At 36.8% G+C, this 17,058-nt stretch overlaps 1 protein-coding gene across 1 annotated transcript in view; it reads left to right on the forward strand.

Annotated features, from left to right (window-relative positions):
- Window positions 1-17,058, forward strand: part of LOC115214045 (urocanate hydratase-like) — a 49,843-nt gene that overhangs the window by 14,198 nt on the left and 18,587 nt on the right. The window contains exons 8-15 of the mRNA XM_029783087.2: window positions 901-987; window positions 4,645-4,796; window positions 6,501-6,609; window positions 8,463-8,533; window positions 9,607-9,704; window positions 12,476-12,584; window positions 14,758-14,846; window positions 16,653-16,723. Coding sequence (XP_029638947.1) covers window positions 901-987; window positions 4,645-4,796; window positions 6,501-6,609; window positions 8,463-8,533; window positions 9,607-9,704; window positions 12,476-12,584; window positions 14,758-14,846; window positions 16,653-16,723 — 786 coding nt within the window. The remainder of the gene's footprint in view (window positions 1-900; window positions 988-4,644; window positions 4,797-6,500; window positions 6,610-8,462; window positions 8,534-9,606; window positions 9,705-12,475; window positions 12,585-14,757; window positions 14,847-16,652; window positions 16,724-17,058) is intronic.

Below are 17,058 nucleotides of genomic sequence, written 5' to 3' on the forward strand. Positions count from 1 at the left end.
CAGTGTAAAACTTTCACAACTTGGTCGTGTCTCCATTTCTTATATTCCCCCTGCACCAACTTGGGACATTCTGCAACACTGTGTACCAGTCTCATATATTTTGAGAATATAAATTACAAGGACAAGAACTTAAAAGAATGCGATCCATATCGTGTAGTACGATTTTCTGAATTTATACTTGCCAAGTTTATCATATTCCTTGTCAGGTAGATTTTTGTCAGATGGTATTGTCATAACTAGAAGTAGGCAAGCTGGCAGAATCATTAACATGCCAGACAAAATGCTTAATGGCATTTCTTTCAACTTAGTGTTCTGAGTTCAAATTCCACTGAGGCTGACTTTGCCTTTCATCCTTTCAAGGTCAATAAAATAAGTACCAATTGTGCACTAACTTCAATATACTCAACTAGTGCCCTCCCTCATAATTTCAGGTCTTGTGCCTATGGTAAAAACGATTATTATTATTATTATATTTATGTATTTGTTTTGCCAGATTCTTGATGTGAAATTGTGTGTTAAAACAAATATAGTTATACTTGGAGATGGTCATATTTTTGCCAATTAAACACACACACTGTGTTTTTGGTCTTCACTTCAACATTATTTTTATTATTTTAGTTTTTTGCCAAAGTTCTTTCATCGTGTGTCCTGTGACCTCTACAGCAACTCTCTATCCCATGTGTCTCCTCTCATTCTGCTTATGTGATAGACAGTCACTGTAGAAGTCACTGGATGCATGATGAAAGAACTTTGACAAACAAACTGAAATAATAATAATAAAGTTGAAGTGAAGACCAAATATATAATGTATGTTTTTAATTGGCAAAATATGGCCATCCCTAAGTATAGTGATTACTATTATTACATGTTATATATTATGACTATTACTATTTCCAACAGGTATTTGTCACATCAGGCTTGGGAGGCATGAGCGGGGCACAGGCAAAAGCAGCAGTTATTGCAGGTTGTGTTGGAGTTGTAGCTGAGGTAGGTATATCATAATTCAAACTTTAACTCTTACAATCAACTTCAAATGTTAATGATGTGTCTCACAGCGATCAATAGCTGGCCTTCTAATTGTGTAATTTGTGTCTCAATATGGTATTGATGCTATTATTAAACACAGTATGGTACTTGTATTATGTTTGCATTTGTCTAACCACTTCTTGTCAACTGGTATTGATTTGTCTTGTAACAAGGATGAAAGGTCTGTAACACTTGAAGGGTGCAGGTCTCATCCCTTACATTAAATTATTCATCGAAGGAAAAGCCAAGACTTCAAATATCTTCAAACAGCATAAATAATTTTATTTCCTGGATTTGCAATAATATATATTTCCTTCAGGGCAAATTGGTAGCCATGGAGCTAGTCGCTACAGTTAAATGGTGTGAACCAAATGCTGTCTCGTTCCAGCATAGTGTAGCTTCGCTACATGTTGGCAGCTTGGAAGAGATGTGAGAACGCGTCCGTTCTGTTCGCTGTCAGCCTTCGAGAGAGGTTGATACATGGGAAGTTTTGCTGCTGCTAGTCCTCTGCGCATGCACATGAGGGAACTTCTGGCAGGCCTCCCGGAAGAATCCAACTCTACCCATGTGCACTGAAAATTTTCAAAATGGCATCACAACAATCTACTCACCATAACTTAGCAGTTTGGCAAAAGAGGCCAATAAAAAATTTTTAAAGTCCTGGGTCAATTGTTCAACTAAACCTTTAGAGGTAGTGCCCTAGCATGGCTGCAGTTCAATTACTGAAACAAGTAAAATATAGATGATTTGTACTCTAAAGAGATGGTTTAGTCAAAGCTAGAATTACCTTTTATCATAAGTTTATTCATCCAGGCTGATCTTGTACTAAACAATAGCAATTTTATGAATTTTTCTTATGTGTTTCCCAATTATTTAACCCAGCATAATCTTGCACTTTTTAAGTAACAGAAATACATGCAATTTCTACTTTATATTGTTACTGAAAATCCTATTGCTTATGAGTTGAAGTGAAAGATAACAGGATAGATATTAAAAAGAGAATTTGAAATGATTTATCTGTAAATATCATTCTGGATGTCATTGTCTAGTTTAGGATGGGTCAATAAAATAAGTACCAGTCATGCACTGGGTTCAGTGTAATTGACATATACTCTCTCAAAAATGCCTGGCCTTGTGCCAAAATTTGAAGCAATTGTCAAGTCTAGGGTTGAAAGTTTGAATTGGATTATGAAATATTGAAATGTGTCGTTATCACCATTTAACGTCCATTTTCCATGCTGGCATGAGTTGGACTATTTGATGCAGACTGACAAGGTTAGGAAGAGTACCAGACTCCATTGTCTGTTTCATCATGGTTTCTACCACTGGATGGTCTGTAAAAAATTAACATGTATCAATTAGGTAATTCAATTTTTCCCCAAGCACAGATTGTTATTTATTTAATTTCAACTTAATGATTGCTTCTTTCTTTTTTTTATTAATTTAGCCGTTTGCCAGCCCTGTCTGGCCCCCGTGTCAGTGGCATGTAAAAGCACCAGCCGTTTGTGTTCGTTGCCAGCCTGGCCTGGCCCCCGTGCCGGTGACACGTAAAAGCACCATCCGTTTGTGGCCGTTTGCCAGCTCTGTCTGGCCCCCATGCGGGTGACACGTAAAAGCACCATCCGTTCGTGGCCGTTTGCCAGCCCTGTCTGGCCCCCATGTCGGTGACATGTAAAAGCACCATCCGTTCGTGGCCGTTTGCCAGCCCTGTCTGGCCCCCATGTCGGTGACATGTAAAAGCACCATCCATTCGTGTCCGTTGCCAGCCTCGCCTGGCCCCCGTGCCGGTGACACGTAAAAGCACCATCCGTTCGTGGCCGTTTGCCAGCCCTGTCTGGCCCCCGTGTCGGTGGCATGTAAAAGCACCATCCGTTCGTGTCCGTTGCCAGCCTCGCCTGGCCCCCGTGCCGGTGACACGTAAAAGCACCATCCGTTTCGTGGCCGTTTGCCAGCTCTGTCTGGCCCCCATGTTGGTGGCACGTAAAAGCACCATCCGTTTGTGTCCATTGCCAGCCTCGCCTGGCCCCGTGCCGGTGACACGTAAAAGCACCATCCGTTCGTGGCCGTTTGCCAGCTCTGTCTGGCACCTGTGCGGGTGGCACGTAAAAAGCACCCACTACACTCACGGAGTGGTTGGCGTTAGGAAGGGCATCCAGCCGTAGAAACACTGCCAGATCTGACTGGGCCTGATGAAGCCTTCCAGCTTCACAGACCCCAGTTGAACCGTCCAACCCATGCTAGCATGGAGAACGGACGCTAAATGATGATGATGATGATGATGATTATCCAAATTCCACTATTTGATTGTAATAATAATAATAATAATAATAATAATAATAATAATAATAATAATAATGCAGTACCAGGCAGTGGCTCTCGTAGCTTCTGATCTTAATTGATTAGAAGTGTTATCCTGTACATTATTTTGTCTTGGCATAAAATATTCTGCTCAATACTGCAAATTTGCTTGTCAGTTGCTTGACCTTAACTAGTTGAGCATGTCCCTTAGTGGCTGACGATATGTGCATCTCTAATCACAAGCAAAAGTAGTGAGGGACCATCATAACTATCTGTTGAGAGGAATTCTTTGGAGTTTGGATAATTCACCTTTGGAAACATGGGTGTTTTGTTCATCATCCTTAAAAAAACCTTATTCAGGGACCTTTTGAGCAGGATGGGCTATTCGACCTGAAGAAAATACTAACTGGGCTCCACCTGCAAGGTCATGCACTATTTATCTTGATACAAGATCACTATGTTGCATGCGTATGGCTGTGATGCATGTGCCTAGTGTACCCTTATCAGATGGGTTGTCATGATGGGTATACTGGGCTTTGTATATTTCACCCCAGTGTCACTTTTATGGCATGCACTGCTCTCTCACTCAGTAATAATGATAATAATCACACACAAACAGACACATAGACACAAAGTGTAGACTCTGCAATGACAGACTGGAGAGAATTGACCACATTGTTGCTGGTTGCCCAGTCCTTGCCATTATGGAATATAAAACCAGACGTGATCAAGTTGGCCAATTCTTGCACTGGGAGCCTTTGCCATCACTAATATATCCTGCACCCTAAAAACTGGCAAGAACACCATCCAGAGCCAGTCACGGAGGGAGAGAATGTTACCATCCTATGGGATTATGGGATACATACAGACAGGGAAATAAATGTTAATGGACCAGACATTGTCATCAAAGACCTAAAAAACATACCTGTTAATTGATATGACAGTGCCTACTGATAGAAACATCTCAGCAAAGGAATTTAAAAATCTATCAAAATATAAGGACCTTGAGATTGAGATATCCAGGATGTGGCAATTAAAAACCCTGGGAATGATGAAGAAGGATAATGACAAATTTTTTTGGCCAGATCCCTGGGAAACCAACAATCTATGAGACACAAAAAATTATGTTGACATCAACCGCTCACATTCTCGGAAAGTTTCTTTCCATCTACTATATACGTGCCTTAGGTCTCTGGTTGAGACCTGGCTGGAAGATTTTTAAAAATGCAAATCAATTGGATAATAGCAATAATAATAATAACAACAACAACAACAACAACAACAACAATAATGATAATTAACTGCCTTATGTATTTACAGGTTGATAAAAATGCCTTGATTAAACGTTATAAGCAAGGTTGGTTATTGAAGATTGCTACCAATTTAGATCATTGTGTTGAATTGATTCGAACTGGTCGGAAAGAGAAAAAACCAACAAGTATTGGTTACCATGGAAATGTTGTGGATTTATGGTAATATTTATAAATATTTAAAGTGCAAAAAATATCACTTTGTTGAATTCACCCAAAATAATGTTCATATTTCTTTAGATGTAATTTCAGATCAATAACAAGGCATTATATGTTCTGAATTCCTGTTGAGATTATCACAGAAGCTGGACTTAGTCATCGTATTTCTTATTTATCAATGTAGATTGAAAACAAACTTTATTGAGTATTTTTGTGCATTATCAAGGTCAGGTGCAAGTTAACAGTTAATGGAAGATTTATTAGGGTTACCAAGGTTATTTATAAAGGAGCTAAAGTAAGCTTAAAATTAATAATACATAACCATTCAAATAGCTTCATGTTTGGACAGGTGTAACATATTTTTCTATTGTTTTTCGACCTGAAGGCCTTCATCCTACAAACCGTCAGACGATGAAGTAAGAATAATCTTTTGTTTGTCAGTCAGACATACTAAGATAATGATCATTAGTGAATAAGTGTAAGAAAATTTAAACTAAAGGTCATGTAGAGACTAATCCAGCACATTGATTTTACTGACATTAAGCAAATATTCTGACATGTTGATAACTCAGATTTTTATATATCATTAAGTGTAATAGATATGAACTTTGATCGATAAAGATGTATAAATTCTTGCCTATAGATCAAAGGGTTGATCTTTCGTTACAAGAACACACGACTGCTCGTTACAAACCACGTGTGTTTATTTACATTTGTGAAGATGATCGTCGATTTCCGTAAAAAGCTTTTATTTTTTTACATATGGGGTTGGGGGGAAATGTTCTAGGTTTTTTTAAAATTTATATGTTGTGGAACGTAGAAATAACACACAGAGGAACGAACATGCACACACACACACACACACACACACACACACACACACACACACACACACACACACACACACACACACACACACAAACACAGACGGAACGCCAACTTCAAAAGAACTTCCCCGATCCAATCGCGCTCTATCTGTTTGGCTTTTACGCCCACTTGAAAAGATACCCTTCCCCCACCCCACATTTATAAAAAAATAAAAATTTTACAGAAAGTGACGATCTTCTTCAAATGTAAACAAAAGCACGTGCTTCATTTTTGACGTAAATAGTACTCATAACGAAAGAATGCCCTATTCCTGACAAAGTGGTTGATACTAAGAATTTCATCCCCTCTTGGCCTATGTAAACTGAATAAATTATTCAAAAATCTTTTCGACTCAGTTTTATTATGGAGAAGTTTATATATAATAGGCGCAGGAGTGGCTGTGTGGTAAGTAGCTTGTCTACCAACCACATGGTTCCAGGTTCAGTCCCACTGCGTGGCACCTTGGGCAAGTGTCTTCTACTATAGCCTCGGGCCGACCAAAGCCTTGTGAGTGGATTTGGTAGACGGAAACTGAAAGAAGCCTGTCGTATATATGTATATATATATATATGTATGTGTGTGTGTTTGTGTGCTGGTGTGTTTACATCCCCGTCACTTAGCGGTTCGGCAAAAAGAGACCGATAGAATAAGTACTGGGCTTACAAAGAATAAGTCACGGGGTCGATTTGCTCGACTAAAGGCGGTGCTCCAGCATGGCCGCAGTCAAATGACTGAAACAAGTAAACGAAAAAAACGAAAAAACGAACGAAACGATATATTTCAGGGAAATTACTATAATTTTTATGTTTATAATTCATATGTTGTGTTTCATCTATTTAGGGATCGTTTGATTACGGAATATGAAAACACTGCTGAATTACTTGTGGATTTGGGATCTGATCAAACATCATGCCACAACCCTTTTGCTGGAGGTTACTATCCTATGCAGGTATAAAATAAAATTAGAATACATAATTCAATTCCAGTAACCAAACTGTGTTACCCATATATAATACCATTTTTTTTTTTATATGATATCAATATCTTACATCTATATCAGGGGTCCCCAAACTATTAAGACCATCAACTCCTTCATGGAATCCTTGACAACTCATTGACCCCTAGGCATTTACAAGAAAATAAATAAATAATGATAATAATAATCAAGTAGATGTGCATTTATCGACCCCATGAATAATCCCATCAATCCCCAGGGGTTGATATCGACCACTTTGGCGATCCCTGATCTGTATCAACTTTATAAAACAATTCATCCAGGAAGGTCTGTAGTCTAATGGTCACATAGAAAACATTAATATAGCCACCCCATCCAAAACATAAACTGCTTGCAACCCTTGATGTCACTTCATTTTCATATTTAGTATACAAAACTTAATCCACATGCCAAATTTGAAAACAATTGGAACAAAATTGTAGATAGTGCCGATAACCACAAAGATCCCATACTGTGTTTTAAAACAGCATATATTGGGAGCAGACAAAAATCATCCAGCAGTGGTTGGTTAGATTGCTAGATGCACATTTCTGCCCCATTACACTTTGCTTGTAAGGTGGCGAGCTGGCAGAAACGTTAGCATGCCAGGTGAAATGCTTAGTGGTATTTCATCTGCGTTACATTGTGAGTTCAAATTCCACCGAGGTCGACTTTGCCTTTCATCCTTTTGGGGTCGATAAATTAAGTACCAGTTACGCACTGGGGTCGATGTAATCAGCTTAATACCTATGTCTGTCCTTGTTTGTCCCTTCTGTGTTTAGCCCCTTGTGGGTAATAAAGAAATAGGTATTTCATCTGCCTTTATGTTCTGAGTTCAGATTCTGCCGGCGTCAACTTTGCCTTTCATCTTTGCAGGGTTGATGAATTAAGTACCAGTTGCATACTGGGGTCGATCTAATCAAATGGCTCTCTCCCCAAAAATTTCAGGCCTTGTGCCTAAAGTAGAAAAGATTATACTTTGCTTGTAGAATATATTCACAACCACTATTTAGCAAATCAGATAACTGTATTTGCATACATAATGTAATTCTTCATAGCTTTATTAATAATTTATTGGTGTATTAATAAAATTTTGTTTCACTGCCAGAATGTACAATGTATATTATATATTAGCCAACCTAGTTTAGAACAGATGAAAATACCTGGTTTTTGTATATTTTGAATCAAACCTGGTTAATCCTCCCTTTAGCATTTAGATTTCTTTATCAAATGAATTCCTATTTATTCACATTGTTTTGAATTAATCATGCATTATCTTGTAGCTTCAAGATTTCAATAGTGTGTTTGTATATTTTTAGAATGGCATTGTAGGGTAGGTGTGAGAGACTGGATCTGGTCAGTTTCAACATAAAAAATATCTGAACTGGATATGGCCAGATTAAATGCTAAAGGGTTAAATTGTGTCCTAGAAGTATCATAATTACGTTGAATTGAATAATTTAACCCTTTCGTTACTGTATTTATTTTGAGATGCTCTGTGTTTCTTTCAATTACTTTAAATATAACAAAGAATTTAGTAAAATAACTTAGTTATCAAGCTAGTGTTAGGAACATAAATTGTGACTAAGGTTTGGTGGAAGATTTTAATTCAAAACTTATGAAAACAAGACATCTGTACTAAAGAGCCAGAGCTGGTTTCAGCCAAGTTGGTAACAAAAGTGTTAATTATAGGTCCAGCAAAATAATTTTTTTATTGGTTTGGCTCAGAAGAAGAGACTGCTCCTTTCTTATTTCTGGCTGTGTGCTAAATCAATTTAATAACCAAATCATTTTTTTTTTATCAACAGATAACTTTTGAAGAATCACAAATATTAATGCATGAAGACCCAGAGAAGTTCTGTCAATTAGTGCAGGAAACGTAAAAACAATATTTGCTTCTTAATTCATTCTTTGTTGATTCTCTTTTTAAAACATTGCCACAAAACATGTTTTACATGAAATTTATCTCAAAATAGATGTGTGTGTGTGTGTGTGTGTATTTGGTAGATAGGCACTAAAAGTGCATGTATGTGTGTTTGTTTACATCTGTGCTTGCTTCTATGAAAGTTGCAATGTACAAGAAAGTCATCTGCTTGCTTTGCACTATCAAAATCAAATGGGACAAGAGATCCTTTACTTGAAAAACAGATGAAGGTCAGCATCAGGAAGGGTATCCAGCTATAAAACAATGCTTCAATAAAATATCTGTCTAACCCATGCTAGCATAATAAGCTGCATATGAAATGAATGTGTGTGTGTGTGTGCTTATGTTTGCACAATTTTAAAAACAGGTATTGTTTATATGTCCCATTTTACCCTGTAGCACAGAGATCCAACAAATAGATAAATTCAAGATTATAATAAACACTAGTATCAATATGTTCTACTTAAACTTTAAAGGTGGTGCCTCAACATGGCCTCAGTCCAATGACCAAAATCAGTTAAGGAATAAAAAGTAATATTTACATAAGTGCCAGTGGCATGTAAAAAGCACCCACTACACTCTCAGAGTGGTTCGCGTTAGGAAGGGCATCCAGCTGTAGAAACTCTGCCAGATCAAGATTGGAGCCTGGTGCAGCCGTCTGGTTCGCCAGCCCTCAGTCAAAATCGTTCAACCTATGCTAGCATGGAGGGCGGATGTTAAACAATGATGATGATGATGATGATAATGTATACATTAACCCTTTAGTATTTAAACTATCCATATTTGGCCCAAATATTCTACCTGTTTTATGTTCAAATCAGACAGATGTGGCCTCTCACATGTACACTCAAAAATACACAATCACATGATCAAAATCTCGAAGCTACAAAATAATGCATGAATAATTGATAGCAACATGAATAAATAAGCATTACATTTGACAAAGTAATCTGAATGCTAAGGGTAAAGAAGATATAAAATACACAAATACAATAAATTTCTGGTTTATTTCTTTGCCTCTTTAACAGTCTGAGACACCATGTAAAAGCACTGAATAAGTTATCTGATCAGGGAATGTTTTTCTGGGACTATGGAAATGCTTTTCTTCTTGAGGCTGATCATGCAGGTATAATTTTAAAATTCATTTTTTGTTCATCAATTTCACTGTTAAATATTTTAAAATCTTATAGCTTAAAAAAAGCATTCTCAATATCTTTATGTGGATATACAGTAGAAAGTCACAAAACTGTAGTATTCACCTCAAGACAGCATCTCATATAGATGTATAGTGTTAAAACACACAGAAGCATATCAGTAGCAGACAAAAAGGTGTAGAGCAGCTGCAGTTGAATTGCTAAATATAGATTCCTACATCCTTGAGCATCATCAGTAGTGAGTATCCACTAGCAACCACATACTTGGACAAATTTAGCTACTAATGATATAGAAGAACAGAGATTAGTAAATTACTAGTGTTGCAAATAGCTGACAGGCTAGGTAAAAATTCATTATTAGTAATGGGAGCAATATTAGTTCAAAATAGCATTCTGTATATCTTACTTAACATGGATATACTGTAGAAAGCCACAAAGCTGCAGTTTTAGTCTTGAGACAGCATCTTGTACAGTCGCATAGTGCTAAAAAGCACAGTAGCAGACAAAAATGTCCAGCTGTAGTGATTGAATTGCTCAATCTAAATGTTTGCTTCCTTGTAATTTATTTGAATTGTTGTCAGTTCAGTACAAACTCATATAGATATGGACAGCTATGTAAAGAAGTGCCGATCTCTAACTGTGGGGGGAACCTGTGGAGGTAGACCCAGGAAGACATGTGACAAACTGGTGAAGAATGATCTTTGAACTTTGGGCCTCATAGAGGCGATGACTAATAACTGAGACCTTTAGAACTATGGTGCGCTTGAGAAGACCCATCAAGCCAAGTGAAATTGTAGTCATGGCTGATGCTGGCATTACATAGCTGGCACCCATGCCAGTGGCATGTAAAAAGCACCTTTTGAGCATTGGGCCTCATCGAGGCAAAGTGGAACATGCAAAGCTCCTTTCGAGTGTTGGACCTCACAGAGACAATGCTTGAGAAGAAGACCCATCAAGCCAAATAGAATTGCATGGGGGCAAAGTGGCACGTGAAAAGCTCCTTTTGAGAGGTGGGTCTCATGGAGGCAATGACCAAGACCCTTGGGGTTATATCGTGCTTGAGAAGAAAACCCATCAAACCAAGTAAAATCACAGTCATGGCAGATACTGGTACCATGCAAATGGCACCCAAGCTACTGACATGTAAAAGCACCCATTCTCAGAGTAGTTGATGTTAGTAGGAAGGACATCCAGCTGTAGAAACCATACCAAATCAGACTGGAGTCTGGTGCAGCCTTCCAGTTTGCAAACCTTGGTCAAACTGTCCAACCCATGCCAGCATGGACAACGGACACTAAATGATGATGATGATGAGGAGGAGGAGGAGGAGGAGGGGGAGGGGGTGAAGAAGAGGGGGAGGCGGGGGAAGGGGGAAGGTTGGAGGAAGAGGAGGAGCAGGTTAATGATGATGAGAGAATGACAAATGTCACAATGATATTGATAAAAGGGAAGAATGAATATATTTGATACTAGCAGCATAGCCCGGCGTTGCCCGGGTATGTAAGAGCCTCTAGTAGGCAACGACTAATCCCAATCTAGTCCTTTCCCTCTAGGGAACGAAGGCGCATGTGTAGGTTGCAATGTCTTCTCTTCACTCCCAAATAACTATCAAACAGCTATCGATAATTCAACCCAACCAATTCCTACCAGGAAGAAATTACATTCGAGACTTTACCCGCCACTTCTGCTAATAGCTGCTGCAGCCGCAAGTTATTCGAATACTTTTTTTGTTTACACATTCTTTATAACTACCACCCCAAACGTTTTACCTTAAATTTTTGACATACCCTAAGGGTCTTCGGGCGCTACTTGCAAACTCTTGGTTTATTATAAACCACTTTTGTCGTGTGCACCAAAAAAACCTTTTCCATTCGTTTGTTCAGTTTGGTCACTTTTGACTTTTTCGTTGTTGTCACTCACATTGCTGCCTGCTTTTTTGCCGTTTTTGTACATTTTTATACATTTTGGGATACTTACCCCACATGTTCCGAGAGTTAAAAAGGTCGAGTTGCATCCCCTAGACAGTCTGTAGAAAATGTGTTGCATATAAAAAGCTTAGATTCTCGACCCATGTCGAATTTATCGATTTTGTTTCAGAACTGGGGGAACTTTTCAAAATTTTCGCTGCGTTAGTTTTGAATTATGACATCGGGCTATGTGTGTGTCAAGTTTCATCAGAATCGGTTGAAAGCCGTGGTCAGGGTGAGGGTACAACCTGACAGACACACAGACACACAGACAGACAAACTGCCGTTTATATATAGAGAGATTACAGTTTTAAAAAGACTAATTATGCAATATTTTAATCAATAGAATTATTCCCTGACAAATTAATTTGTCTTTGACAATGTGGAGAGGTAATTTTTAGAAGTAATATCTAAAAAATTACAGAACATTTTCATCTTATCCATTCTGATTTTATATTCTTGTTAAATCCAATCAAACAGAATTCTAGCATTTAAAATTATATTTTCAGTCAAATACAAGCATATGCCAGTCAACTACATATTATGCAATAAATATTTCTTGAAGTTAAACTAATCTTTCCTAAAGAAACCAAACTTCGTTAAATTTTCAGAAAATCAAGAGACAAATTTGTATTTTAGTGGCATGTTGGGTAACATGCTTGATAAAAGAGGATAAAACATTGACGTTACTCAATGGAATTACATGTAAATTAGTCTGAAATACTAAATTGACAATTGAAAACCATATTCTTTGTTTTTTTTTTATCTGAATTAAGGAGCTGATGTTGGGAAATGTGAAACCATGTGTGGAACAAAATTTCGGTATCCATCATATGTGCAAGATATCATGGGAGATATATTCTCTCTTGGATTTGGACCCTTCAGGTATTTTGGATTTTAAGTTTTTGCCTATAATCATAATTTTCACCAGATATTTATTTATTTTATATTGTGATTCCAGAAAAATAGCACTGTTGGCTATCAATTACCAGTTGACCCATATGTATTCAATGCTTTTCTCATGATGAGCAATAAAATGAGTTTCTATGTAACTTGGTGCAGAACAAATATCACAGTAGACTTCATTCAAAAGCCACCAGTTACTTCATTTTCTTTTCAGTATTTACATCCTTTGCCAATATACATAAGTCACTGATATACTGCTCAGATACATACATACATACATACATACATACATACATACATACATACATACATACATACATACATACATACATACATACATATATACATACATACATACATACATACATATGTACATACATATGTATGTACGTACATACATATTACGTATGTAGATACCGACGGTATCAGGGCATGTATAAGTCTAGAAATCTTTTCCAATTTTCTTTTATGTATTGGGAAAGGGGGTTTCCTAAGGTAGATAAAGATTCCTGGTATATAATTATTTCCAGGTAGCCCATTGTTAGGTTTGCAATGACTGGAGCTGCCTTAGTGCCCATAGCAATTCCAGATTTTTGTCAATAAAATGTATTGTCAAACATGAAGTGGTTGCTTCATAGGATGAATTCAACTGATTCAGTTATGAATTCTTTACTGATCCTTTTTAGTATTTCTTCCAGAAATTGGTCCAGTCAGAACTGAATTGCCTCTAGTTCATAATTATGAAGTATACTGGTATATAAATTAATTACATTAAATGAAACTATGATTGTTTTTTCCTTGACTTCTTTTGGGGAGGTGATTTAACATATCCAAGTCGATGTGTTTAAGGAAGGGTTTCAGAAGGATGGTGTGTTTCACAGGCTACGCCAGCTATAATGGGTCATAGCTTTAGGTCCCCTGGGTTTGGTGTATGTATATACGACTTTGGTGCTTTTTTAATGGTTTCATTTATAATCTGGTTTTTGTGGAAAACCACTTCACAAAAACAAGGAAGTTCATGAACAAGCTGAGGCATTCTGTTGAGATGGGGATGATATGGTTCTCAAATGAAAAGAATTTCTGCTGAGACCAGTTGCACAACACCTAGAATAACAGGTGGCTTACCTTATAAAAACCAAGTTCCCAAAAATTGTGATGATCTTTGGGTGTGTCTCCAGTGAGAATGAAGTCATGTTGCCCACATCTTTGCACAGAGCCTGAGGTTCTATTTAGATGGTTATGTGAAGCTGTTAGAGATTGTGGTCAAACTCTGGCTAGAGAGATTTGCTGTTGGAAGGCCATATGTGTGTGGCAGCAGGATTTGTTTCTTTGCCATATCTCTGGAAAGAGTCAGAAATGGTTGTTGGAGAATTTCTATGAATTCATCAGCCCCAATTTCTGACATCCTAATCCCTCTGATTATATATTTCTTTACTGCCACAAGGGGCTAAACATAGAGGGGACAAACAAGGACAGACAAAGGGATTAAGTCAATTACATCGACCCCAGTGCGTAACTGGTACTTTATTTATCAACCCCGAAAGGATGAAAGGCAAAGTCGACCTCGGCGGAATTTGAACTCAGAACATAACGGCAGACGAAATACGGCTACGCATTTCGCCTGGCATGCTAACGTTTCTGCCAGCTCACCACCTTAATCCCTCTGATTATAATCGCATGGATTACTATGTGTGGGGTGTAGTTGAGAGATATACCAACCACTGTGCCTGCAGCACCAACGCCAAGCTAGTGGCCAAAATCAAAGAGGTGTTCTAAGATCTTCCCAAGTGAAGAACACATGTGCCAGGTTCTGGAGCCATCTTGAGACCATACTGGAAGCCGAGAGCAGCTACTTTGCATTAAATGTTTATCTCCCTGCCATAATCTAGATGATGCTTTTTGATTTATAAAATACGTTTCTTTTTGGATGGGATATTATTTTCTTTTCTTAAATTTAGCCTGAACTTATTGTAAGTTACCAATTAATTTAATTCTTGGAGCACTTCAATTTATAATTTTCTTGTTTTATAAGCAAATACTTTATTTCAGCAAGTTATTAGCTATTTCTATCCATATGAAAATTATTTAACGGTATTACTAAATGTAAAGCTAATGCATGTATATGTTATTGATATTTTCATGTCAAATTAAGATGGGTTTGTACATCTGGAGATAAAGAAGACCTAGAAAAAACAGATATGATTGCTGCAAGTATTCTGGAAAAAATAGCATCAAAAACAAGTAAGTTTCAAAAATGCAACTTCTGTGAAAACTATTTATTTAAGAGTTTGCATGTTTTTTTTTCTTTTTTTCTTTTAACACAATTTCAGTTTCTTTCAGACATGAATACCAAATTCTTATAAATAGTTGCAGATATAGCTTGTCTGTCCTTGTTTGTCCCCTCTACGTTTAGCACCTTGAGGGCAATAAAGAAATAAGAAACTGTACAAAAAACCTCTTTCTCTTTCTCTCTCTCTCTCTCTTCTCTCTCTCTCTCTCTCTCTCTCTCTCTCTCTCTCTGTTTAAATATATAGACACAGGTGTAGTAGCTGCGTGGTAAGAAGTTTGCATCCTGACCACATGGTCCTGCATTTAGTCCCACTGAATGGCACCTTGGCCAGTGTCTTCTACTAAAACCTTTGCACGTCACTTGACAAGCTCTGAATTCCAAATGGTAAAGTTTGTTGTTATTTACCTATCAACAAATCATCTGTACTTTTAAAGATATATGGAATAAAAGACCCCTTACTTGAAAAGCAGGTAAAGGTTAGCAATAGGAGAAGCATCCAGCTGTAAAACACTGCCTCAATAATATAGTAATCTAACATATACTAACAGGGAAACAGACATAAATCAGACGAATTTATGAATTAATCTAATTGTTTTCAAAATCTATATATTATAGCAGCTTCAAAGCAGCTACTCATGGAGTTTAAAAAGTTACAGCCAATGTAAAAGAATTCCTTATATATGAGTGGGTGTTGCAAAGTTCCTGGCTTTAAGGGTCTTGGGGATAAGCCTGGTTGGAGGCCCAACCTTCTGAATTCTTTTACAGGGTTTAGAAAAACTGAAGAACTGCTGCAATAAGTGGGTGACTCTAGGAGAGAAATATGTTGAATAAAATCATAATTAATTGATCCTCCTGTATTTTATTTTACCCAAAGCCAGGAACTTTTCAACATCCCCTCATACATTTTAATAAATGATTCATGATATTACAGTCACCTTGTTGTAAGTAGCAACATAAATGAAGTGAATAAAAGTTAAGTTTGAAGATATTTGTTAAAAATCAGCAGTCTTTAGTTAATTCCTAAATTTCCATTTGATTAAAAGATATCTCTGAAATATATAATTGATAATTGATTACTTTAAAAGCAAATTTAAAGTGAGTTACAATGTACATTCATCTAGTAACCTTATCCTATAAGTGAGATATTTTCCATCTTTATTTCTAATAATTTAGTGAAAAAACAACATAATTTACTAAAATATATAGTGAAAAAAAATATAATTTACAAAAATATACAGTAATGGAGAGAAAAAAATGAAATCAGTAAATAATCAAAACAGAGGTATGAACACTCCCTCATTTGTACATCACAGCAGACGAAACGAGGGTTCTCCTCTAAAACTAGGAAGTTATTTATCACTTAGTATCACTGTGTTTCTCTCTTCTCTTCATCTCTGTCCCATCTTATCACCAAACTCTATATTAAACAATTCATATAAACCTTCATTCTTCAGAGTTTATGAAACACTATTCTTGTTCACATTTTTCCTTACTGATAATTTAAACTGCAGAAGTTCAAGCTAACTGCAACTGAATCAATCTAATCAGTCCCAGGATGGCCTGCTTAGCTATGAGTTCTGCCACTTTCCTTTATATTAACATTTTTATCAAAGGTAGCAGAGGACCAGAGAGAAGCATACACAGTATATTGTGGAAGTATAAACAATATGTTTAATCAATATTTTATTCTTATGTTACCACTGAGTCCAATTTTGTGTGCAATTTCATCCTAAATGCTTTGACAAATTTTATTACAGGTTCCGCTGTTGTGAGAGAACAATATAAAGATAATATTCGCTGGATTAAAGAAGCTGGCCAACATAAAATGGTATGGTATACAAATGTTTTATATCCTATATAGATAACAATTGTAAAAGTTTTAGACATTCTTTATTTCATAAATGATATAATTATTTTTAGTAGTGTTAATTATAGTGATATGCTAAGTTGATTTCTTTTTGTTTCTTTCATTTCTTTTACTTGTTTCAGTCATTGGACTGTAGCCATGCTGGAGCACTGCTTTGAATGGTTTAGTCAACCAAATTGACCCCAGTACTTATTTCTAAGTCTGGCATTTATTTTATCAGTCTCTTTTTTCTGAACCATTAAATTGCAAGGACATAAACAAACTAACACTGGTTATCAAATGGTGGGGGATACAAA

The sequence above is a fragment of the Octopus sinensis genome, linkage group LG1 (assembly GCF_006345805.1).
Source record: "Octopus sinensis linkage group LG1, ASM634580v1, whole genome shotgun sequence".
Classification (NCBI taxonomy): Eukaryota; Metazoa; Mollusca; class Cephalopoda; order Octopoda; family Octopodidae; genus Octopus; species Octopus sinensis.